General features: G+C 31.1%; 1 protein-coding gene across 1 annotated transcript; it reads right to left on the bottom strand.

Moving 5' to 3' along the window:
* Nucleotides 1-153: 153 nt before the first annotated feature.
* Nucleotides 154-27,634, bottom strand: LOC134711001 (protein O-mannosyl-transferase TMEM260-like). Its single transcript, XM_063571427.1, has 19 exons — nt 27,544-27,634; nt 27,031-27,146; nt 26,566-26,597; nt 25,668-25,819; nt 24,984-25,158; nt 24,284-24,397; nt 23,184-23,363; nt 22,385-22,425; nt 21,312-21,395; nt 18,643-18,760; nt 16,620-16,693; nt 16,109-16,190; nt 14,657-14,787; nt 13,286-13,340; nt 12,586-12,737; nt 12,055-12,234; nt 11,074-11,127; nt 955-1,042; nt 154-428 (listed from the first exon to the last, which is right to left on the bottom strand). Exons 1-19 carry the CDS (start codon nt 27,606-27,608, stop codon nt 180-182), a joined length of 2,142 nt encoding a protein of 713 aa, XP_063427497.1. The 5' UTR covers nt 27,609-27,634; the 3' UTR covers nt 154-179.
* Between the last annotated feature and the right edge of the window lie 364 nt (nt 27,635-27,998).

The raw sequence follows: 27,998 nt of genomic DNA, 5'->3' as shown, positions 1-27,998 counted from the left end.
GCAACAAATCAAATATATTTCAGCTGCATGTTTATAATGATGAAAATTAAAAAAAACAGATCTAACTAAAACATGTTTGCCTGAGCACAGAAAAAAATATTGCATATTTTTTTTCCATATTTCGAATTGAACAGGTCAAAAGTAAGTCATGTTCCTGTTTCAATCCACTTTTGATTACATTACACAATTTTACCATCAAAACCATTTAATTGTGTTTTCATTGAAACAAGAGCTTTCCTGATAGCATTATTGTCTGCGTCACCAGGATCTTTCTTCAGAAACAGTTCAAAGTGTAGAATAACTTTCTTCAAAATATCCTTCTTGTTGTATTTACTTTCTATATGCATCATTCTTTCACAAACCAAAGCAAAGTTCTTGTGCCAGTAGCTTGGAATGTTAACATTTCTCTTGATTGCTGAATCATAAAGCTGCAAATAAACAAATGTAATAATAATTATTTGGTTTACTATAACGTTTTTGAATTCTATCATTATAGTTGATAATGGAGAACAAATTAAAACTGAACTATTTTAATATCTTTTTTTACATGATCCTTGTCATCATATTTAGAAGTATTATTTGATGTCTGTTTTTCTAATTACAAGATTAAAACCAAAGTAAAAAAAAATAAAGATTGATTGTTAATTAAACATGTACAATGTAATTAATTTCAAATAAAACTGTTTTCATAATTAATTGAAATATATGAAAGATAATGTATACTGTTTTACATATACATGTAATGGCAGAAGCTTGGAGCTCATGTATAAAATTTACAATTACAATAATGTATTCACAATATTTACCCCTTCTCATTTACATCCATTGTAGGATTGAATTCATGAAAAAATGTCAATTTTATTAAGTTATGCCTTTTTTGTGTTATCATTTGTCTAAGGATTTCCCAATACCAACATTTGACTTTGAAGAGTCTACCTTTATTCATGTTCCTACCTGATAAGAGGCTATTAAATATTCTGATTTTTTCTTGGCAATTTTTGCATCTTCAGACATCTGATATAGTTGGAAAGCACTGCTAATTCTGAAAGAAAAAAAGTTGGATATCTAGTATGATGTGAAACAATCTAGTTTGATGTTAAAATATGTTCTTTGAAATAAATTTAATCATTATTCCTACCTAACTTCTAGTATTACATCTTTTAAGAATAAATTTTATCTTTCATGAGCCTCATTCAATAATTACAAACTTGAAACTTATGACTGTAAATACTCATTTGCAAATAAACAAGAGGAACCTATAAGAGCCCTAATTGTTCACATACCAAAAATGCAACATGTAATGATCTTTTTGGTGTTATGTGTTCTTACTTATTTATCATAGTTTAAGAGAAAATGGGAAAATCTTTTAAATGTCTTAGGAAACATACCATTTAATGATTTTGGTCAAATTAGCATTTTTGGCAGATCTTGTATTTTTGATTATTGTCAAATGTTTAAAAAATCTTCCAACGGTTCATATTATAATCTATGAGATAATAGGCAAAAATTAAAAAAAAAAAGAGTCAAAAATCATAGTTTATAGGCAACAACCATTTATGGTCTGTTGGGGCATGGTATCCTTTTCTCTGGACAAACAATATTTTCCAACTTTTAATCATCCTTGAAGTTTAAGTTTGGTTGATATAGTTCCACTGGTCCCAGAAGGAGATTTTCTAAAAAGTCTAAGAGGTTGATGACAACAGAAACCAAGTGATGACAACTATTTTAAAAAGTCCATATGTCCTGGCATGGAAGTAATATTGAAAGGAATAACATCCTCGTCCCTTCAAAGGCTTCATCTGCATTACCGCCGGTATTGAAGTAGGGGTTGTTTTGATAGTAATAAATGATCATGTCAGTTTTATGACCGGATATGTGTGGCTGTTAAAGGCAAAATGTTGGGTCAAAAAGATCGCCAATTATGTTAAAATGACCATCTCTTAAGAAAGCCTTGAAAACGAAAAAGTATATGACCGTTTAATGCTTTGCCCAGCACGAAATTTACCAGACATTATACAAATGTCCTGAATATATGAGCGTTTTGGAAGCCTTGGTTACCGCCCATTTTTCGATAACTCGTTAATTGGTTTAATATCTGGCAGGTAAATTGATTCTCCACATGTGATCTATCAAATCACTGACACTTTACGGTCATTTTCGTGTTACGAACGAATTACGAACAGACAAGTTTTTGTTGTATATACTTGCGGATTTACCCGAATAGTCCATTCGTTACATTCTTTTGCTGTACGCTGTCGAAAAGAGTCATTCGTTCAATTTTTATTCTAGTCCAATTTTCCTATTTCTGGTTAGTTCGATCTTAATAGTTTAAACCGACAAATATCACATATGATATTGGAGAACAAGGCTGGATCATTATCAGTTTTAATATTTACAGATAATTAAAAAGCCATTTCCGTAAGTTAAGAAGATGATTGTACAAAAAATATGTTTGGACCCCCTTTTATTAACGATGAATAATCTAAGTCTTTCGTGTATTAGTCAATAAAAATATTCACAATTCTAAACGGTTACATCCTTTAATCTATAGTTCTTGATACTAATTCGTGTAAAAATCAATTTTCCATAAGACAGATAGCATTAAGCTCATTTTGTAAGTTTGTTTTAATTTTTGCTGTAGCTACATATGGCGATACAAGTATTCCACAATAAACACTTTTAAAAATATATATATATATAATATTGAACGTTTTATCCCCATTTTAGTTGCATGTCCAGTTTCAATACTGTAATCTATGACATTTATGATTTATACATAAATTTAGAATACTTGAAAGTATATATCCTTTTTTTTAATCTCAATAAACTTTGCACATTTCAACAGTAAACAAATCCGTGTCTAGATTTGTCTACATTATTTTGTTAAACATCATGTCGATTCGTCGGTATTTAACTGTTTACTTGGGATCTTCTTTTAACCGGAAAATACTTTTAGAACAGTTTAAAACAAACGGTAACAAGCAAAAATATGCTTCATTAAATACAATTTTCCATGCTGAACTTTTGTAGTTTGAACAATTCTCGGTCGTTTTTCAACATACAACTTCTTTCTGAAGGTAGAGGTTTTATATGATACAGAGCCACCTTCTTGACAATAAATCTCGGATTCCACACAGGTACTTTATAATTACCAGACTCGATAAAATCATGTGACTGATAAGAAATTCCAGATGCCATTTACAACCGCGGTATCACATATAGTAACCAAGGGGTCTTGCCGCTGAGACTATAATTGGATAAAATCATATGACTTTAGTACAGAGCTCTGCAGGTCGTTAATACATGCTAATTAGTCATTGTTATTCCTTTTAAATATTACTTCCATGGTCCAGGTAAGCTAAAAATGCTAATGCATTTCCTATTTTCTTTTAAATGTGGTAAGAATTCTTTAATGATCAATTTTCAGGAGAGATATTTACTTGTCTTTTAATTACTTGTTTAAATGGTAAAATTTATCATGTGTAATCTATTTATACACTTTGAGTAAAAAAATAGATTGATCAATAAAAACTAAGTTGACTAAAAAATGTCATCTTTAAGTTCCTCTGGTTTTATGTTTTATTTTTCTCCATCTGTGTTTTTGTTGTGTATTTGTTTGTTTTGTAGGCATGTGAGGTGTTAAACATTGAAGAGGTAAACAATAACAGGAAATTCCCAAATAATTATCTATAAACTATACAGTATGTGACAGTATATGACCTACATTAGATATCTAGTTTATTGTTCCATTTAAATCCATGAATATCTTTTTATACTAAATTCACCTTGACCTTCTAACAAGGAAGTAATTTACCTGTAACTTATAGACATGTATACAAGTGTATCAAGGACGTTTTGAGATTATTAAGAAATGGCATTTTCACAACCTACAGATGAAGCCCAATCACCAGCTATGTGTCAGTTCTGTGAAGAGTCATCAGACATTAAGTGGAAATGTATCAACTGTGATGTATTCATGTGCCAACTTTGTACAACAAAGGTTCATAGAAAAATCAAATCATCTGACCAACATGAATTAATTAATCTTAAAGACTTTGGAAGTGAGGATGTTGCAAGGACAATTCATAAGGTAGATCTTAAAAGCATGCCATGTACAATTCACAGTGATCAAATATGCTGCGCATTCTGTACAGATTGTGACCAACCAGTTTGCATGGACTGTTTGATAGATTCTCATAAAAAACATGAATATAGAAAAGTAAATGAAGTTTATGATACTGCTATTTCTGAAATGAAAGACTTACAAAATAAACTTGAATCTTGTTATCAGCTTTTCGTTGATGAAAATGAAAATCTAGAAAAACTTCTTATAGATGGTGAAAAAAATTACCAAGAAATAAAAGATAACATTCTGCTAACTGAGAAGGAAATTAAGGAAACAGTGTCAAAATATGCCAAAGAACTTTTGGAGAATCTTGAATCAAAATGGAAGCCTACCAAAATAAAGATCATAACAGAACTCTCTACAACACAGAAAACCAAAGAAGACTTAATAGCAAGGAAAGAAAGATTGAAAAAAACCTTGCAGTCTCATCAAGCTTCTGAAATTTTCTCTTCAAGGAAAAAGCTGGATAAGACTTTGCCAGAAAAAACAGGGGAACTAATTAAATGCGACATTCTTAAAACTAAATTCCTTTCTGGGAATATATTTGAAAAACAAAACACAAGATGTACAATGTTTGGTGACCTTTATGCAGTTCCAGATTTAGAACTAGTAGGACAATATCAAAGTGATTTTCGAAATGTATTGGACATACTTAGCTGTGATAACAATATCACATTCATTGCATGCTATGATAACAGAAAACTACAAAAAGTAAAATTTGAAGACAATAAAATTAAAGTAGAGGAAGACTTCAGTATATCTGTGTGTAATATGGCGAAATTAAAGAATGATGAAATTCTTCTGTCAACAAGGGAAAGTGAACTACAAGTGTATTCAGTTGAAAAACAATTCAAACCATTTAAGTCTTTTTCTCCTTTAACATCAATAAGCGTTCATGTTTCTAAGAACAATGAAATATTTGTTGGCTTGGTTGATTGTGTTCCATTCAAATATTCAGTTACAAAAGACAGTGTGAGAAGAGTGGTGGTTCTAAATCAGGACAGTGACATTCAACATACATATGAGAATGACAAAGATAATCAGAGACTGTTTACACTACCATGGAAAATTCTAACCTTAAATAACAATATCTATATCATTGATAGGGTAAACAGAAACCAAGAAGGAAAGACGATGGGGTTAGACTATGGAGGAAATCTGCTGTGGACATATAAGGGATGTGATTTCAATTTAGATACAGGCAATTTATGTCCTACTGACATGACAGTAACTTCTTCTAATATGATTTTAATTTCAGACCAAAACAACCATGCTTTACATATATTAAATTCTGTTGGGAACCTTATTGGACATAAGGATTTAAAACCCTTAGGGATTGAATTACCACTCAGTCTCAATTTTGATCAAAATGGAATTTTATTAATTGGCTGCAATAGATATGCAGCAAACAAAAGTGCAAAAGCTAAGTTATTTGCTGTAAAAATGGTTTAAGAAAATAAAATTCTATGTACACACACTAACTAAAACATATTGTTTTTATTGTTTATACAGGAAGGGAATTTGTCCCTACAATACCAAATGTTATTAAAGGGTTTATTTATATGTAATGTGGATTTTATAAATAAAAATGCAATTGTAGTCCTATGAATTTTTATATAGAGCACCTATGGAAAATGATCTAGTAAATAGCTGAGATGCCCATCAGGAAAGCAGTAGTATGTTTGCCTACATAGGCCATAATACATAATGTGTTTTTTGGCAATAGACAACTTTCGAGTTCGATGCATTTCTGTCATAAACTCTGGTTTTAGTGAACGTCATTTTGTGCGTTTAGGGGCATCATCACATCCATTCCAATGTTGAGCGTGTGGTTTGAAAACTATAATTCTATATTGTACAAATTATTCAGCAAATTGAATTCTCAAAATTGAAAATCAGCACTGATGTTATTAGGGAATTGTCATTAAGTACCTACAGAACAACCCTTATATCTAGTCTATCCTGCACAATGATGATCACTAAGACGCTTAATGAACGTAAATAGTGCAGGGATACAGGCAACCCCCTCTATCTGGTAAATGACGTCATGAAGACGCGTATAATTGGAGAGTTTTTTTCGGTGATGGAAGAACTCGGAAGTGGTCTATTGCCTTTAAAAACTATGATAGAAAGTAAGAAACTGTTAACATTATAAGTTTTACGAATAATTATTTTGCTTTTTCTCTTGATAACTATATATGATATAAGACCCTTCTACAACAAAATTTGTTTTACATGCACACGTATAAAAATTGCGGTTTTTATCCAATGCAATCATAGGTTTGAACGTAGTTTTCAATTTAGACTTGTTCATGATATAAGATATATAGACTGTTCCATTAAATATAATCAGCAAGATGAGAACTATAATGAGTCAGCACAATAAAATTGTTCAATCCTTGGATGGTGACTTTTCCTTTCTTTTGCTTTTATCTGCCAAATCAAAATAGAGAGAAACTTTAAACAGCAGCAAATGATCAGCAAGATAAGATGTATAATTAAATACAAATCAAGGGAATTGCTTCCTTATAGGAGTTATTGCTTTAAAGCAGAGATATTACCTAAAGCTGGTACTTTTGGCAATTATACTGAAAATCAAGTAGAGAATTGGCCAGTACCTAAAACTACCAGAAAGAAAAGATATGTACATAAATCATCACAATGGAAATAAACAATTGACTCCTTGTTGGAGTTGTTGCCCTTGAATGACAATTTCTATCCATTTCACATTTACTGGATATTCTCTTGAAAACTATGATAGAGAGAACTTCTTAAAAGAAACAAACTATTGTCACAGAGATATGTCTCACCTTTTTGTAATTTTGATTATGCAAATGTTGAAATCAAAATAGCAATACTTAACATCTTACACAAGTTATGCAAATATTCAAGGTCAATGAACTATGACTGAGTTACATGGCTCAACAATCTCCATGTAAATGAGATGTGACAATGTTAATTCAACTGCATACCAAATACCATCGACTTAATATAAGTCGTGCCCAAACCTAAATACAAACATTAACTTGTAAACTATGAAAAAGTTTCAAAGTCAATGAATCATGAAGAGGGGGTGGGGCTAAATAATCTCCATGGAAGTGATACTTGCAGATGTCAATAAATATGCATACCAAATATCATTGACTTAACATAAGCAGTTCATCTTAAACTGATCTAATCACAAACTAATACATGTAAACTAAGATAAGTTTCAAAGTCTTTAGACTGTGACTGAGGGGCAAGGCCAAATTTTCTCAATGGAAATGAGATGTGCCAATGCTCATACAACTGAATACAAATTAACATTGGCCTTCCACTAATGGTTCCCCTTGAAATAACCTAATATCAAACTAAGACTGATAAATTTTCAAAGTCAATAGACGATTAGACCATGACTAAGGGGGTGGAGCCAAATTATCTGCATGGAAATGAGATATGCCAATGCTTATACAACTGCATACCAAATATCATTGACCTACCATTTGTGGTTCCACATAAACTGACCTAACCACTTTCTAATACATGTTAAATAAGCAAAACTTTCGAAGTCAATAGACCATGACTGAAGGGGCAGGGCCTAATAATCTCCATGGGAATGAGATGTGCCAATGCTTATACAACTGCATACCAAATATGATTGACCCACCATTTGTGGTTCCACATAAACCGACCTATTCACAAACTAATACATGTAAAATAAGCAAAAGTTTCGAAGTCAATAGACCATGACTGAAGGGGCAGGGCCAAATAATCTCCATGGATATGAGATGTGCCAATGCTTATACAACTGCAGACCAAATATCATTGACATACCACTTGTGGTCCACCATAAACTAGACCTAATCACAAACTAATTCATTGTTGACGCCATCACCGGAAACAGCATACCTATGTCTCGCTTTTTGACTCCGTGAAGGCGAGACAATAAAATTGATCAGTTGCCCCATTTGGCTTTCTTCATCTATTTGATATTTTCACTGTTTTAACATTTACATCTGAATCAACAAGAAATAATAGTGTCGTCTGTTGTGTAACTGGTGTATCTCTTCAGTAAGTGTCAAAATGATTTAAAACTGTTCACTTCTGTTTACCTCTACCATTTCAAACACCTGAGAAAACCAGACAAAACACAATGTCCGGAGGGTGTTTGGTTTGGACAGGTTTTGGCTGTAGATATGTTGGTAAAACACAAATGCACTCTCAGCTAGTCAATATTATACACTGACAGCAGTTCCCAACCTCATGGCATTATAAAACTTAAAAAAAAAAGACAAGTACAATTTCCTTGACTTTGTCTAAACAAAATAAGTTAGTACAACTTCCATGAATTTTCTTAGCCCAAACGGTTATAAATCACTCCAAAAGTCAGTTGACCAGAAAGAGAGGCAAAATTGATCTGAATTTCATTAATACCGCCAAAAGGATTTTATAGTCTGCAGTTTTATTTTCCAAAATTGAACCTGCCAGACAGGGATACGGACTATAGAGTACTATAAGCAAGAAATCCATGTTTGTTATTGATATTGTACAGGGCACTCTTATCATTTTTAAAACTAGTTATTTTATCTAATCCATATTAATATGTTATTTTTATTCAATAACAAATTTTTACCCATACATTTAAAAATTAAATGCTTCACTACAAATTTCTCGTTTTTTTTCACTGCATTGCTTAAAATAAACTGGAATCTGTATGAATTTAACAGAATGATAAAAGTATAAAAGTCAACCGAGTACCAGCTTTCGATGTATAAACTACAAAACGTAATCCGTTATTTATTCTGTTTTGGTGTTTTATACTGACGCATGCAATTTGTTTAAGCTTAAGATCCTTCACAACATTTATGTGATAGATATATTAAACATTATTTTACAGAAGGATAGAACTGTTTTACTTTCAAAGTCATATTCTAGTGATTTCTTTTACTAAGTACAGATTTTCCGTACACTCTGACCGTATTTCTTTTCTTTTCTAGTGCTATACAAACTTCCGGTTTAAACATACACAAGTTTCTAAATTATTTTTAGTGTGATTTTGACACATTTTAACACTCTTCAAGTGTTCTAAAATCATTTTCAATCCTGGTATTTATGATGAGTTATCATTGATATGTTCATAATTATAAATTAACTGTTAAGGTGTAATACCACCAAATCATGGTTCGTCACATCCGGTTGTATACGAAAGTAGGTCTAAAAAAATATTCCCTTGAATTTGACCGTTGTAGGTAATTAATCCTACATTTTATTGCAGTAAAACTATTTCTGTGTCATAAACATATGTCTTGGATATTTCAAAACACCATTATTTTTTATTTGTGATTTCTATAGAAAATGTTGTTATCTTGAGGTTAAATGGTGACTAAACCTTGTACACAGATAGAATAAGGGTAGAAATTTGATTGGTTAACTTCCAATGATGGTTATTTTCTTATATGCAATGAAATGTTATGTGAAATTTTTTCTATAGAACTGGACAGGATAAAACTTTACTCATGCCAAGTATTTCTTTATTTGAAACAAAGATAAATTCTGCACAATTTTTTGAAAAGTGCAAATTTAACAAAGACTAATAGGGGAAAATCAATGGTGGTATTACACCATAACAAAACTTTGAATTTTTGAAATACTAAGGCTTTTCTACCTCAGGAATAGATTACTTTAGCTGTATTTGGCAAAACTTTTAGAAATTTTTGGTCTTCAAAGCTCTTCAACTTCGTACTTTATTTGGCCTTTTTAACCTTTTTTCATTCTAGGGTCTAGATCTGCAGGTATGAAAAATGAAGAACATTTTTTCAAAATCCCCAAATGTTGTATTTTCTGTCTATGGATAATAAATCACAAAATCATATATTCTGTTCTTTTAAACTTTTTCATCAATATTGTATAAGAAATGTAAACATAAGGTTGGTAGAAATGTTATTTTCTATAAAATGTCTATCTCCAAGGGCCTTAACTCTTGTAGAAATAATTGGTTGGCACTGTAATACAAGAACTTACTAGCTAGTACATTTATAAACTTTGACATCAATTTCATTGAAAGCCAACAATTTTTTTTCAATTATTATGAGTAAAAGGATAACTTTATTTGGTATCAGGGATCCTGCAAGGTAACCATGTTTACCCAAGTGGGTTCATCTGATCGCTATCTCCTAGGAAGGATCAGTGATCAAGATTAAGTTTGTTGGTCAAGTTCATATCTTAGATATTATAACATAGGTCAACTATGTTTAGTGTCTAGTGTATGAAATAATTGTAGGGTGAACAAATTGGTCTGGCAGGTTTCATCTTATCTTACCCTTATTTTTAATAGTTCATTGGTCAATGTTAAGTTTGACTTTACATTTCTTATTGACTTCCCCTTAAACTGACCTTCTTACAAATTCAAATAAACAGTTGCACTGCCATTGGGCAAAGTTAATTAAGAACATTGACATCAAAATAGACAGAAAATTCATCACATTAGGCATCTGGGAATGGGAATCATCAAAATAATCAGATCAAAGTTAATACCATGTACACAATGGCAACATCCACTAAAAGTTTCCTACAATTATTTTGAAAACCAGTCAATAGTATAGAATGAGAAAGTGCTGAGGAATGAGCACAGGAAACACACATATACAAGAATAACTACAGACATTCAATAAATTAATCTAGTGTATGACAGGAATCTGTCCATAGTACACGGATGCCCTAATCCCACTATAATTGTTTATGTTCAGTGGACTGTGAAATTGGGGTCAAAATTTTAATTTGGCATTAAAATTAGAAAGATCATATCATAGGAAACAAGTTTACTAAGTTTCAAATTGATTGGACTTCAACCTCATCAAAAACTACCTTGACCAAAAACTTTAACCTGAAGTGGGACAGACAGAAGAACTGATGCACAGACCAGAAAATATAATGTCCATAAATAGGGCATAGTAATACATCATACATACTTAGCATGCCACATTTCATTGGTAGCTACTCTTTCCCATGATGAGTCTTCAAAGCTGAAATAATAGTTCAATTAAAATCTCATAAAACTGGCAATAATTTAAAAAATAACATAGATATAGGAAGATGTGGTGTGAGTGCCAATGAGACAACTCTCCATCCAAATAACAATTTAAAAATTAAACCATTATAGGTTAAAGTACGGCCTTCAACAACAAGCTATAAAGGGCCCCAAAATTACTAGTGTAAAACCATTCAAACGGGAAAACCAACGGTCTAATCTATATAAACAAAATATATGTCTAATATAAACTGGTCCTGACAAGATGATTTAATTTCTGATAAAACCACTTTTAAAAATTAAATTGTAACAAGTGAATTTCTCCATAATTATTTTAAGTACCATATACTCTGCATTTTAAATTCATTATTACAGAAACAGTTTTTTCAACTAATTTTTGTGATAACTAACCACACAAATTTTAAAAATTGGCAAATATCACAACCAAAAGCATAGCATCTGTATGTACTGATTAAACAATAACACAAATTTCAGTGGAATGCTCTAAAATTATAAGATTTAATCTTTTTAACCTAGTTTATATTTTTTCATATATATTAACATATGTTTCTGGATACAAATTTTTATAAATTTGCAAAAAAAAATTGTATTTTTTGTTGTATTGACAAAGTATACATACAAGCATATATATAGAAAAATTGAAGTTCGATGAACATTTATATATAAATTTTTCGTTTATCTTTACCCAAAAAATCAGCAAAAATTGGTATCCCACATTTAATAAAATCCAGAGTACAACACATGAGGCTCCCTGTTATGCTCCTAACTGCACTAAATCCATATGCTTTATATGTAAAAGTTTCATGCAACAATTAAAATTACCGGTAAAAAAAGTAGTCATAACGAGAGTAGAAACATTGTATTTCAATTGAAGAAGTTGCAAAATCTATATTAGTCTTACCCATTATAAGAATGACTCCAGTTTTCTGCTATATTTTGTGTCTGTTGTGTATACTGAGATAGATTAATGCTGGAACCTTTCTTAATAAACTGTGAGCATACTCCAAATGGTAGTAAATCATGATTAGACGTCCAGGAATTCTCATGGTCTTGTACACCAATACAACCATATATGGATCTACTAATAATAAAAGGATTATGTGTAAATTTCTTAATAAGCAAGTAAATGCTTTTAAAAAAATCCTGTAACAGTTGATTTTATATCCTCTCTCAGACTTTGAATCAATTTCCCTAATTACTAAAGGTGTGAGGTAACAATTTCTATTTCTTCCTCTCGTCATGAATATTTGTGGGATACCAATTTTTGTGCATTTTGTAGAAACAGGTAATCCATGAATTGAAATGTTTTCCTAAGTCAACGTTTTTTATAGGTTTGTATACAGACCTTTGCAAACTTTTTTTTTCCATTTAAACTTATTCTGATCACAATGGTATAAAAGTATTCAAAATGATATTGGTATCGTATTCATACCTTTGTGAGTTAACATCCAAGAATCTTTTGAAGCTAAATGCAGTCCTTCCATCTGACATTATTGCATCATGTGTGTATAAATGATCTCCCGGGAATACTATATCTGGGTATACCTTCTTCATCATAGAAACTGACCAATCATAAGTTAATACCTGTAATAGTTATTAGAAACATTACAACTTAAACTGGCAACATGCATGCATGCAAGGTAGACTTGTTGTTTAATATGAATGCATTTTTACTGTACATTTTTATTTGGAAAATGCCAACTGCTATTTCTACACAAGAAAACATGTTAATTGAATTATAGCCACTATTTTTTCCACAAAATAAAATAAGGGAAAAAAATCATGCAATTAAAAAGAAAGGTTATAAGACCCTTACAATTAATTTTGTCCAATTTATTTTGTGACATCTTTTTACAACCTAAAATTCTTATTATCTAAATCATTATATCACTACGACACTAGCATGGACCTTTGTTTATCTTCACTATTTTTGATGCATAATACATTACTTATTGAAATGACATTATTATAACATTAATATAACATTCTTTATTTCAAATTTTACTAGTTACTAGCAATAATCCTAACAATTTACAGCTTGTGAGTTAATTACACTACCAATTTAATTTCCTATGACAAATAAATATTTCAGTTGGAATTTCAGTCAATAAAAGCAAATAAGATTAGCTTACCTCTTGATCAAAGAGTAATAAATCTGGTCTAACATTTTCACACAAGTATAAATATCTGTAATAAATATAAGGAAGTCATAAATAATAAAGCATAATCACTTTGAATACAAAACTATAGCTATATAGCCGACTATGCCATATGTGCTTTGCACATTGTTGAAGGCCGTATGGTGACCCATAGTTGTTAGTTTCTGTGTCATTTTGGTCTTTTGTGGAGAGTTGTCTCATTGGCAATCATACCACATCTTCTTTTTTATAAACCTATATCAAAGGGCTGGAAATAGTTGTTAGGTTTAAGTCACAACATCATCAGTTCTGTGTTGCGTCTGACCTCTATAATAATATGTTAAACAAGAATGTGTCCATAGTACAGGGTTGCCCTACTCACACCATCATTTTCTATGTTCAATGGATTGTGAAATTGATATCTAAACTCTAATTTGGCATTAAAAATTAGAACGATCATATCATAGGGAATATGTGTACTAAGTTTCAAGTTGATACAACTTCTACTCCATCAAAAACTACCTTGAGCAAAAACTTTAACCTGAAGCAGGACAGATGGACAAACGGTTGAATAGACCAAAAAAAATTACAAAAATTGCTCTATCAATGTTAAACTGCCACCAACCAAACTAAATCGTACTGAAATGATATAAAATCAAACAGTGTATCTTCTTGAAAATATATTGGGTGATTTTTTGTTGCTTAATGTTTAGTAGCAAAAATTTCATGCATGTTCAGGACATAAACAAATTACAGTGCTTATCTAGAAGGCTTTGCCCTATAAGTATACCAATTGCTCAAAAAGTTTTATCTAACTGCAGTATGTTTTTCACCTTTACAAACTGACCAACTGGTAAGACCGTATACCTAATTGCTTTAGTAAAAGGTTATAGGTGTAAAGTGAGTGTTCAGTGAAATAAAAATTATGCTTACCATCAAATTCCAGTTATTTAATGTCTGAGTCATGAAATTGAAATAAAATAATCACCTACTATTATATAAGGCACTTGTTTTAAAAGGTTGAACTTGAAAAAAACCTTTATACTAATTTTCAAAGTAAAGATGAATTGTAAAATTGAGAATGGAAATGGGGAATGTGTCAAAGAGACAACAACCCAACCATGCATGGAACAGACATCAGCAGAAGTCACCAACAGGTCTTCAATGCAGCGAGAAACTCCCGCACCCGGAGGCGTCCTTCAGCTGGCCCCTAAACAAATATATATAAGCGTTCTACAAAATAAAAAAAATCCTCTAGCTTGTAAGCAAAATTTGTCAAAATAATGAAGTCAAGCATTCATCGACTAAACACAATTCAATTTATCTTCAATTAAAACAATTGATTCCAACAAAAATCCACAGTACCTGAGTGTATTTGAAGGTAGATCTCCTTTAGACAAAACTAATGATCCATTTGGTATTGTATTGAGAACATCCATTCCAAACTCATACACAGCTGTGTTTTGACTCTGGTTACAGGATGAATAATTTCTATTCTGAAATACATAGCAATGTAACTCACTTGAAGGGTAAAAGATCTTTTTAGTACCAGTAGTTAGTTTGTTTATTTTCAGTACTAAGATTATGTGGCCATAAGATGCCATGTCATACTAATACTATAACATTTGCATATTCAGTGAATGGTGGAATAAGGGTTACTTAATGTGGTACCTAACACTACAGGGAGATAACTCTGTAAAATCAGCTAAACGTTTTAATTACGTTGTGTTGATAAGGGAAAATTAAGCGTCTCAATGATCAAAATAAGTGTTCGTCAAACTGCTATATAACCAGTGTAATTTTTCTGATAAAACGGTTGATTCAAATTTTTTAAAATTTCTATATTTTTGTCAAAGGGTGAAAGTAAATACTTTGTCAAAATTTCAAGAAAATTAAACGAGCCAAATTAATTTTAGTTAAAGTGTTGGAGTACCACCTTAATTTTCCATATGATTTTTAAAGTACACATCATAATAACATGTGTATTAATGTTCAACCTATCCTCATGGTAAACTATGGTAACCATGTTTTTTAACCTGAAATTGGAAAGACAGAACAACAGACAAAATCTAAAGCCCCCTAGACTTCGTCAGTAGGGGACTAATTACTACACAAACCAGCAATCATGTTGCACCCTATCATTGTAGTTTAGGCATAAAAATGTGCATGCTATATTTGTTAAGTGTTACACTAGACCTCATATGCATTATCTTAGAATTTGCTATTTTCTAAATAGTATTACTATCATTGTCATTGAAATCACTCCTTTTCTTCTATTTTGAGTTATTGAGCAGATAAAATCAGCAAAATTTTTATTGGAAAAAGTCTTATATGAGAAAATATGAAATTTACATAAAAGAAAGATGTAATTAATTTCTATTAATACTAAAGCATAGACTGATGTCCTATTATATCTATAGGATTCGAGTAAGATAAACTATTGATCAATTATGAATAAAAAACAATTGTATAAAAGACAATATTGCTAACAGATATTTTGGGTTGTGACCTGCTCTTTTTGACAATGAAACAACTGATGTCAAATAACAACCACTTTTACTGTGATGGTTCAGACATTATCAAAATTGCTTCGGAAAATCAGCGATTTTATGTACAGTTTGACTTTTATACAGCAATAAGGTGCATTTTAGACCTGAAAATGGATGAGCAAAAGCAGACTAGTTAAATTTCATTCGGACTAGTAAGGTTTTGCAAAAACTTTGTTTCGACCAATAAGAAAAATGTCAGAATGTTGGTCTTCGTAGTAGTAGTTGAAAAAGTTTTTGGTGCAGACTGTATATACAGTAATTAACATACCAGTTGAAAAGCAATCAATGCTACCACTATAAGTTTATCAATGAGCAATTTTCTGAGAACTGGAAACTGATCTTCAAAAAACCTAAAAGGTAATCAGAAAACAAACAATTACTAATATAAATGCAACTTATAACTTAATGTGTAAATATTCTTAAAAAAAAAATCAACCATCATTCATGATACATACATGAAAGGATCTTAGCTTTTAAAAACCAACCTTTTTTTATAATATTAAAGGGCAATAACTCTGGAATGTCTAAATAATGAAAAAAAAATATGGCAATAAATAAATGTTTCTTATACAAAGCTAAATTTAGTTCCATACAAATTCACAAATATTGTCTAGTCAGTGAGATTTTTAGGTAAGATTTTATATATTGTGGTGGACTCAATTGTTCAAAATAGAATCCTCAATATTAATTTTTATAGCAGATCTGGGACAAATCTTAATTATTAATTAATTATTTCCCTAGAAATGATATTTAAACATCTAAATAACAAAAAGACTTACCTGACAATGAAATTAAAACCAAGAGCAGAAATCACAATGACAACAATATCACTCTGCATCCAAAACCTTTCCACCTGGAATACATAGGAAAACATGCTCCGTCAAAAGGATGCCATGTCAGATGAAAATTTTTTGTACTAATATTAGTTACTAACTTGATATCATTGTGATGGGAGCTATCTCTGTGGGCCCGCTGTGAATAATGTGTGGTATAGCAATTGTATTTTAAACATAGGACATGGGTTTTTCAACTGAAACCAGTTTTTGACCTAGGAAGTTGTACAAACATTATGACACACCCTCTGGTTTTGGTTAATATACATGACAGAATGCTCACTATAGGGCGTCCCCCATTCAGTAGGGCTCTAAGGAGTATGTGTATTTTGCATTATCTATAATATTGATTGCTTTAAGTGATTTTAATTTTTGTGGAGATCATGGTCTATTTTAAACTAGAGGCTCTAAAGAGCCTGTGTCGCTCACCTTGGTCTATGTGAATATTAAACAAAGGAAGCATATGGATTCATGACAAAATTGTGTTTTGGTGATGGTGATGTGTTTGTACATCTTACTTTACTGAACATTCTTGCTGTTTACAATTATCTCTATCTATAATGAACTTGGCACAGTAGTTTTTGTGGAAAATGTTAGTAAAAATTTACAAATTTTATGAAAATTGTAAAAAATTGACTATAAAGGACAATAACTCCTTAGGGGGTCAATTGACCATTTTGGTCATGTTGACTTATTTGTAAATCTTACTTTGCTGAACATTATTGCTGGTTACAGTTTATCTCTATCTATAATAATATTCATGATAATGACCAAAAACAGCAAAATTTCCTTAAAATTACCAATTCAGGGGCAGCAACCCAACAACGGGTTGTCAGATTCATCTGAAAATTTCAGGGCAGATACATCTTGACCTGATAAACAATTTTACCCTGTCAGATTTGCTCTAAATGCTTTGGTTTTTCAGTTATAAGCCAAAAACTGCATTTTACCCCTATGTTCTATTTTTTGGCCATTGCAGCCATCTTGGTTAGATGGCCGGGTCACCGGACACATTTTTCAAAACTACATACCCCATAGATGATTGTGGCCAAGTTTGAATTAATTTAGCCCAGTAGTTTCAGAGGAGAAGATTTTTGTAAAAGATTACTAAGATTTACTAAAAATGGTTAAAAATTGACTATAAAGGGCAATAACTCCTAAAGGGGGTCAACTGACCATTTCGGTCATGTTGACTTATTTGTAAATCTTACTTTGCTGAACATTATTGCTGTTTACAGTTTATCTCTATCTATAATAGTATTAAAGATAATAACCAAAAACAGCAAAATTTCCTTAAAATTACCAATTCAGGGGCAGACCCAACAACCCATTGTTCGATTCATCTGAAAATTTCAGGACAGATAGTTCTTGACTTGATAAACAATTTTATACCATGTCAGATTTGCTCTGAATACCATGTCAGATTTGCTCTGAATGCTTTGGTTTCAGAGTTATAAGCCAAAAACTGCATTTTACCCCTATGTTCTATTTTTAGCCATGGCGGCCATCTTGGTTGGTTGGCCGGGTCACCTGATACATTTTTTAAACTAAATACCCCAATGATGATTGTGGCCAAGTTTGGATTAATTTGGCCCAGTAATTTCAGAGGAGAAGATTTTTTGTAAAAGTTAACGACGCCGGACGAAAGAGGACGATGGACGGACGCAAAGTGATGGGAAAATCTCAATCAAAAGCCTTTGGGCCAGGTGAGCTAAAAATAGCAATGAAGTTATAATTAAAATGTCTGCAAATTTCCTGTTTTAAAATTTTTTCTTTAGTAATTCAAACATTTTTGTTATGGATAATGTCCAACCCAGGTAAACTCAAAGTTTCCTATCCAGACAATAATTGGCAAGCACTAATTTGACACAAATTATTAAACATTAGTAAAGGGTAGACAACTGTCCAACTTAAATTCTTCATTACTTAAAATATAAAAATGACCAGGCATTCTATCTTGAACACTTACCACACCATACATTAGAGGATTGTTTACATCTAGATTGGCTCTCCATGAGAAAAATACTGTATACACTAACATCATCAATGCAAATATAAAATAAAGCCGATCTTTCTTATATACAAATCTGAAAAATACAAATTAATATGGTAGAACTTATAAGTTTGAGTTTTTTAATTTTTGTTCAGATCTACAAAAACATAAGTTTAACACTAAAAACCAGATGCTCCGCAGGGCGTAGCTTTATACGACCGCAGAGGTTGAACCCTGAACGGTTGGGGCAAGTATGGACACAACATTCAAGCTGGATTCCGCTCTAAATTTGGATTGTGATTAAATAGTTGACACAGCATAGGTTTCTGACACAGAATGAATGTATTCAAATGAACTTAAAATTTTTGTTTTCTCTTAGAGCAATTCACTATGCTGTTGAATATTAATCCTCTCAAAAAAATGTTTGAAGAAATTTTCTTTTTATTTATGAAATTTCAAATGAGAAAAATTTAACCCAATTTTTTATTCACATCCCCCTTTCCCTTATTCCAAAACTAATTTCAATTAAAATATTCTAATGGAGTTTGCAACAATTACTACTCATTTAAATACATGATGTAAAAAAACTGCTTGTTATCACTGAATGGTAAAGATTATTTAAATTTATCAGTTGGTAGTAAAAAGTGAATATACATTGTATATTGTATATAACAAAGATTTAAGTTGATTCTGGACAAAGAAAGATAACTCTAATTAAAAAAAATTCTTGCAGATATTTCTTGCTTACTATACTGGACAAAGAAAGATAACTCTTAATTAAAAAAAATTTGCTATTTCACAATGTTGTGAAATTAGATATTTCTTGCCATTGCACAATACTGTGCAATTGAAAAGACTTGCTATTGCACAATAAATAATATAATTTTAGATCCTGATTTGGACCAACTTGAAAACTGGGCCCATAATCAAAAATCTAAGTACATGTTTAGATTCAGCATATCAAAGAGGCCCAAGAATTTAATTTTTGTTAAAATCAAACTTAGTTTAATTTTGGACCCTTTGCACTTTAATTTAGACCAATTTTAAAACAGGACCAAAAATTAAGAATCTACATACACAGTTAGATTTGGCATATCAAAGAACCCCAATTATTCAATTTTTGATGAAATCAAACAATGTTTAATTTTGGACCCCGATTTGGGCCAACTTGAAAACTGGGCCAATAATCAAAAATCTAAGTACATTTTTAGATTCAGCATATCAAAGAACCCCAAGGTTTCAATTTTTGTTAAAATCAAACTAAGTTTAATTTTGGACCCTTTGGACCTTAATGTAGACCAATTTGAAAACGGGACCAAAAATTAAGAATCTACATACACAGTTAGATTCGGCATATTAAAGAACCCCAATTATTCAATTTTGATGAAATCAAACAAAGTTTAATTTTGGACCCTTTGGGCCCCTTTTTCCTTAACTGTTGGGACCAAAACTTCCAAAATCAATACCAACCTTCCTTTTATAGTCATAAACCTTGCGTTTAAATTTCATAGATTTCTATTTACTTGTACTAACGTTATGGTGCGAAAACCAAGAAAAATGCTTATTTGGGTCCCTTTTTGGCCCCTAATTCCTAAACTGTTGGGACCGAAACTCCCAAAATCAATACCAACCTTCCTTTTGTGGTCATAAACATTGTGTTTAAATTTCATTGATTTCTATTTACTTTAACTAAAGTTATTGTGCGAAAACCAAGAATAATGCTTATTTGGGCCCTTTTTTGGCCCCTAATTCCTAAACTGTTGAAAATAAAACTCCCGAAATCAATCCCAACCTTTATTTTGTGGTTATAAACCTTGTGTCAAAATTTCATAGATTTCTATTAACTTAAACTAAAGTTATAGTGCGAAAACCAAGAAAATGCTTATTTGGGCCCTTTTTGGCCCCTAATTCCTAAAATGTTGGGACCAAAACTCCCAAAATCAATACCAGCCTTCCTTTTATGGTCATAAACCTTGTGTTAAAATTTCATAGATTTCTATTCACTTTTACTAAAGTTAGAGTGCGAAAACTAAAAGTATTCGGACGACGACGACGACGACGCCAACGTGAAAGCAATATACGACGAAATTTTTTTCAAAATTTGCGGTCGTATAAAAATCAGTTAATTTTACACTACATGTATATTGGATGGTTATCTTTAACAGCAATCCTCCTTATCCTTTGGATTTACTATGATTTTGTTAAAAATATCCAGAATGTAACAACTAACATTGTAAATTTCTTACAAATTCAATGATAATCACATGTACATGTACATCAATTTACACACATAAAAGCAATCATTTTTTTACACCAATTCCAATACAAAGTTCTTTCATTTTCTTTCAGCTGATAACTTAGAATATGAACGTAAATAGTGCGGGGATACAGGCGACCCCCTCTTTCTTGTAAATGATGTCATGAAGGCGCGCATAATGGATGAGTTTTTGCTGGTGACGGATGAACTCGAAAGTGGTCTATTGCATATTTTCCAGAAACTCTTAATCATTATTTCTTTTATTACATAATAAATATCTTCAAAAGTGTGCTCCATGTAGTGAACCTTGATACAATGTATTTATTGAGAAGTGTTCAGGTAAGAGAACACTATAAAATATAATGTTAGCATCAGAAAATGTTCTTACCTATAAATAGCCTGTGCTATTCCAAAACAGAATAATATTAATACTATAACAGTCATTTCACTGACCAGATGAGACATGAACAATCTGAAACACAATAAATTTAATCAACTTATATAAAATAAATAGATTACTGTCGATTAATTTTTCATGTTGGTCTCATTTTTTGTGGTTTGAGAAAAAAATAAATAAATGATCTCTTGTTGATTTCATCATATGCTCCTATCACCACGATCAAAGTATCTTAAATGTATCTTAAATTTTTATATTGTTGAGTGTGTAATTTCATTTTTTTCTTTTTCCATAAAATCCACAAAATTGGTATGGCACAAATATATAAAAAAAAAAAACACAATAAGTTATTCAACAATATTGAGAGCTATTTTTTTACTTTTTCCTGACACTGTTTAAATGACTATTACAGACATTCAATGCCATCAATGATGTCTAAGAATAATTCCAAAGAATATTGAAACTGACTCCTTACATTGTGTACCTAGAGTATTCAACTTGTCTAGATTTGTGGAAAATAATTGCTCACTGTTGAAGGCTGTACAGTGACCTACAGTTGTTAATTTCTGTATTTGTGTCATTTAGTCTCTTGTGGCCAGTTTTCTCATTGGCAATCATACCACACCTTCTTTTTTAAATTGACAGAAATTCTGGATAATCGTCCACTGCTATAGAATCGTAAACTGACCTCTAGATTTCTTTTGTTGTGTTTTGTTGTTATATTTGTTCTTTCTGCATCTTGTGCATTCTATTTATACCTACTGTGGTTTATAAATTCTTCCTTATCTACAGAGTTTTAATTGTAATTGATCATAGATTTGCACAAATATACCAAATTCAAACATTTTCTTTTGTGATAAAACCATTTACAAACTCGAAAACCCCTTTCTTACATGCCATTATAGTTCACAAGAAATTAAATTAAGATAAAGTAATATAAATTAAAAGCATAGGAGTTCAACATCTACATTTTCAAAGATTGTGTGGCTTACTTGCAAAGGTAGTGAAAAGATGATTTTCTACACACTTTTCTCCTTAAATATTAATTAAACTTCACAACTTACTGTAAAGACTGAAACAATCCTTGTTGAACCCCGTCTTTACCCTAGATAAATAAAAAGACATGATTCATCAACTGACTGAAACAAACTACCGTAAACCAACTTATTTTCGCGGATACTTAATTTCGCGTTTGGTCCTATCTAGGCCACTTCGTGGCTTTTTAATTTTGCGATTTTCTAATTTACTTAAGAAAAGATCCAAGTGATACATATTTGCGATTATTTTTCTACTCGCGAAAGTCGCGAAAATAAGTTAGTTTACAGTATTTGGTACATAAATAAGGCCATCGGTTTTCTCATTTGAATTGTTTTACTTTGTCATTTATAGCTGAGTATGAGGTATAGGCTTTGATTATTGTTGAAGGCTGCACTGTGGCCTATAGTTGTTAATTTCTGTGTAATTTGGTTTCTTGTGGAGATTTGTCTCATTGGCAATCATAACAAATCTTCTTTTTTTTTATATATATATATATTGTACATGTACAACATTTTCAAATAACCTTTCAACCTTAAAAAAATGAAGCTTAATTCAGTTGGTATCTTTTGTTTTGATGAAAGGCTGTGTTGTTATTTTAAATTCAAATGCTCAAATTATAAATTAAATATATGAATATAGAAACAATTCATTTTGAAAGTCTCGATTTAAGTATCAAGTCCCATTAAATTATTAAAAAAAAGTTTAAATAGCAATCAGAAATCTTATATTGACCTTTCATACATACTACATTTAATCCAAACTATTTTTAGCAGCATACTGTATAAAAAACTTCAATCCAATTATCTAAAATAATATTTTACAAACCAAATCAAAAGTTCCATATTCTTTGCGTAGAAGATGCTTCAGAAATCCAGAAATTGTCCTTTGATCTCCCCATGTCCATCTGGCTTGGTTGAAGTATGCAGACAGAGGTAGGTAAATGTATGGTAGAAGTCCAAGTGCAAAGGTTAATCCTAGTTTTATTAAAAATGTGACCGACAGCAGCTGAAATATATTAAATAAATTTGTTTATTTTAACTTTGTAATATTGTTAATTCAGAGATTATTATGATGTCCATAATTGTCAACCATTCATCAAGTGTGCAAAACCAATCATGATGAGGGGGAAAAGGGAAAAGGGGTGGTGTGTGTGTGTGTGTGGAGGTAAAATCATCAATAATTTTAGTGCATGCTTAAGGGTTGAGAAAAGTGAGGATTTGTATGCTTGAGACAATGGTTGGCAATTTTGAATGACCCCTAAAACATTACAATAATTCTGAATTTACAGTATTTTGAATAGTTTAATAATGTTTGCAATATAAAAAAATCGGAAAAAACAACTGGCGATTGATTTCCATAATGTCCTAAAGTAATCCCTTACTTTCTCTCTCCTTCAGTTAAATAAGATATAATGTGTATGATATTTCAGACAAGTGAAATTAGTTGAACCTGTCCTAAGTCAGGAATCTGATGTTCAGTGGTTGCTATTTATTGATGTTTTCACAAGTGTTTCTGTTTTTTTTTATATAGATTGATTAGACTATTGGTTTTCCCCATTTGAATGGTTCTAGTAATTTTTGGAACCCTTTATAGCTTGCTGTTTAGTGTGAGCCAAGGCTCGCTGTTGAAGACCATACGTTGACCTATAAGGGTTAACTTTTGTAAATTTTGACTTGGAAGGAAAGTTGTCTCATTGGCACTCATACCACATCTTCTTATATCTAAGAATATCAAAAGTATAATTTTTTCTATTATTCACAGCATATCCACAAAAAAATGTCACAGTAGGACTATGCTTGCAGCAAATAACCCCATAACAATCTACTTTAATCAAAAATTTCAGTATGAGTAAAATGTGAATGTATTTATCTTAAATTAAATTGCAAAGTATTAAACTAGAAAACAAAACAATTTTAAATGCCTACCTGATTCTGTTTTAATTCTAACAGCACCCATAAAATAAGTATCATATTATAAACAACAATTGTATGTTGATTGCACAGTGATAAACCACACATGAATGATCCAAATAAAGAAATCTGAAACAGAGCAAGCAATTTCATAAATCAACCATTGTGTTATTCAAGGGAAATAACTCTTAAATAACAAAAGTTCAAAAATCTTTTTTTTTTTTAACTCAATCATGTATAATGTAAAAACAGTCCAAGTCTTGTTTTTGCTTCTGTGGGTGTGTGTGTGGTTTTTTTTTAAAGGTGACTAGTGTTGGAAGATGTCCAAGGTATCTTGTATTGTGCAGTATTTTTGGTGATAACTGTTATCCCTTTTTATGTACAAAGAACTTAGTAACTACTGAACAATTCATGAGTTTTTGCAATTTTTTTTTCTTCAATTTATGTAAATCAATTTTTTCTTAGAAAATTTAACTGGTGAAACATCTTTACTAACACTCTTCAAAACTGACTGGTTCATTTGCTTTCTTTTTTTCAGAACTTAATTTTTCAATACAGAAATGTTTGCTCCTATTGAAATGAATAATACTTGTATAAAAACAATAGCTAACTGGCTCTAGAAAAACCTCAAAGAGAATTTGGGTTTGGCTTTAGAATAGAGTTGTTAACATCACACTAAAAATGGATTTCAAATTGGTCTATTGTAAAAACTTACTTTTTGCTTCATTTCACCAGCAGAATAGTTAAAATCGACAGACAGCTTCATGATAATTGTGATGAACAGATTATTTAGTGAGAAGACCTCTGATGTTATTGACCAGGTCCATGTCAATTTGCACCAACACCAAAGTCCTACCGCAAATGCACCACAAGACAGTCTGCCTGTTAACCTGAATAGATATGATGTATAAAGTTAGAGAAGATGACATAGATATATGAACGAATTCATGCACGCCAGTTGGAAGTTTTCTAATGGCTTGAGTGGCTATAGCTATATTCAAATTTTATCCTGAACATCAGCAGTTAATTTTTTAAATTCAATTTTATCACAGCAAAATAGACAAAATGTTTGCAAATACGTTAAGATTCATGAAATAGATTGAAGCAAGAGTTAAATTGTAACAGCCATTAATATTTTCATCTCTGAGTCTGCACTAAGTCTAGATAGATTATATAATTAGTCTCTAAAACTAGATATAACCATAATCAGGGATTTTCTATACTAACTATATTAGTATAGAAACTAGAAAGTCCCTGTCTTATTGCTTATGTGGCATCCAAAACTGGATATTGCCATATTGCACAATTGGCATCCAAAACTGAATATTGACATATTACACAATTGCCATCCAAAGCTGGTAATTGCTTTAACTTGCTAGATAATTTATTTTAATGTTACCTGATAACTAATTTGGATAAAAATGCTGCAGCCATTCCACCACATACAGCTGTTAGTAAATTTACTCTCCATGCTATGCTCCCAAAAGGTACCAGTCTTATTACACAGTTGGCAAGTAGAGTAAATAATGGGTATCCAGGAGGATGGGCCACCTAAGAAAAAGTCAGAAACTGTCAGAAAAGAAGTCATAAAATTTCAAAACAACTTTAATACTCTTTCTTATTATATAAACCTCAAACAGATTGCTATCACAGCTTAGGATAAGCAAAACTAAATTATAACCTATATGCTATGCTTCTAAAGATAGTGGAAAAAGAGGCAATAAAATATTATTATATCATATGATTACTCAAGAGCATGATCTAGAAATCAAAAATTGAAGTTCTTATGTTATACTGTTATACCACTGTCCCAGGTTAAATGAGGGTTGGGATCCGGCTAATATGTTTAACACCTCCGCATTCTGTATGTATGCGTCTGTCCCAAGTCAGGAGCATGTAGTTCAGTGGTTGTTGTTTGTTGATGTGTTACATATTTGTTTTTTATTTACTTTTTATACATAAATAAGGCCCTTAGTTTTCTCATTTAGGGGTCCTTTATAGCTGACTATGTGGTATGAACTTTGCTCATTGTTGTAGGCCATACAGGTGACCTATAGTTGTTAAGTTCTGTGTCATTTTGGTCTCTTGTGGAGGGTTGTCTCATTGGCAATCATTATACCACATCTTCTTTTTTAAATTGTCTTAAAACGTTTGCCAATGGATAAGTTGTATTTTATGAACAAAAGTAAATATTTCACATGACAAAAAGAAATATTCATAAAGTTGAAGTAAAATATCTAAAATATTTTGAGTAGTTTTCTTGACAATATTGCAATCTCCACTTTATTCAAACTTACTCCAAGTTCATATGCAGCTGCAATAAGCTCCCCTGAAAATACAAAATCAAACTGACTTAAAAGACAAAATTAATCACTATGAAATGCAGGTGGATTCTGAATAAAAAAAATGAAATGCATCTCAGGTAAAAAAAAAATCAAATTTATCTAAAAATTATTCAAAAAAAGAAAATATTTTCCAGACCAATTTTCATTAGACAAACAGCAAATACCAAGGGAGATAATTACAACATCATTTGACAGAAGTATGTGTGTTTTGTACAGGTAATAAACCTCTGAAGATAGACTTTTGACATTTTTTTTAACCAGACAATTTGGGAGGAAGCCACTTCATTGTACTAAATGGAGTTCAAATAAAATTAAAAAGAACTTTATGATATCAGTAAAGATAGAGTTGATTTTTTCACAATTGTAAAAACATATTTTTTTTAATTAACAGTACTATTTAGCTATGTAAAATCAAACCTGAATCTCCACCTGGCACTGATGGGTATAAGGTAGCAACATATAATCCTGTGGTCAGTACACCCAAAGCTAACGACAATTCAGAATCATAGTTCTGCGAATGGCTGGTTTTACATCTGTAAAGATAAATAAAAAGATTATAGTTAGTGTTAAAAAAATGTGACTGGATTAAAATTTAAAATGCAACAGTTTTCATAATTCATGTTAATTGATGTAGAAATGCTATTGGATTTAGATTAACAATAACCATTATTATTATAATCATGCATATTTCAATAAAAGATTTATCACAGCTGCATTGATAATTTATACTTCCTTTCAGTTACAATATAACTTTTGATGACACACAAGTTATATGAAAATACATAATCTGCAATCAACATATTATCCAATATTTCAATATGAATCTTATGTACACCTGAATATTCATGAATAAAATGAGATGTGAGGTAAACACATGATAAACATAAGGGGTGTGGTGGGGGGAAATGTTTACTAAGTTGCAATACTTACTCTGAATCAGATTCTGTTTTGTTGCTCTTTTTCTGTAAACGTTTGTTTCTTTTCTTAGCATCCATTCCACATTTATAACCAAACTTGTTACAATCTGCTCATATTTGAAAGCAAAAATTATATATATATAGCAGATCCTCAAACTTCAACTACATAGTTGCTGTGAAAAGTTTTCCAAAATAATGCAAATATATATAGTCATTATAGTTATGTTCTTCTCATATAGTATATTATGATGGTATAATACTAAACGCCTAACAAGGGGACTTTGACTTCTCTTAAACTGAGTTTTACTGTGCATATTGGTATGCCTTTGTTTTTTCTACATTGGTTAGAGGTATAGCATGTATAGGGGGATGGTTGAAATCTCAAAAAACATGTTTAACCCTGCCACATGTTTGCGCCTGTCCCAAGTCAGGAGCCTCTGCAATTTGCATTAGAAATAATGTATGCCA

This window comes from Mytilus trossulus, chromosome 3 (assembly GCF_036588685.1).
Source record: "Mytilus trossulus isolate FHL-02 chromosome 3, PNRI_Mtr1.1.1.hap1, whole genome shotgun sequence".
NCBI classification, from domain to species: Eukaryota; Metazoa; Mollusca; class Bivalvia; order Mytilida; family Mytilidae; genus Mytilus; species Mytilus trossulus.
Note: the sequence above shows the minus strand (reverse complement) of the source record. Positions and strands in the feature narration are given on the sequence as shown.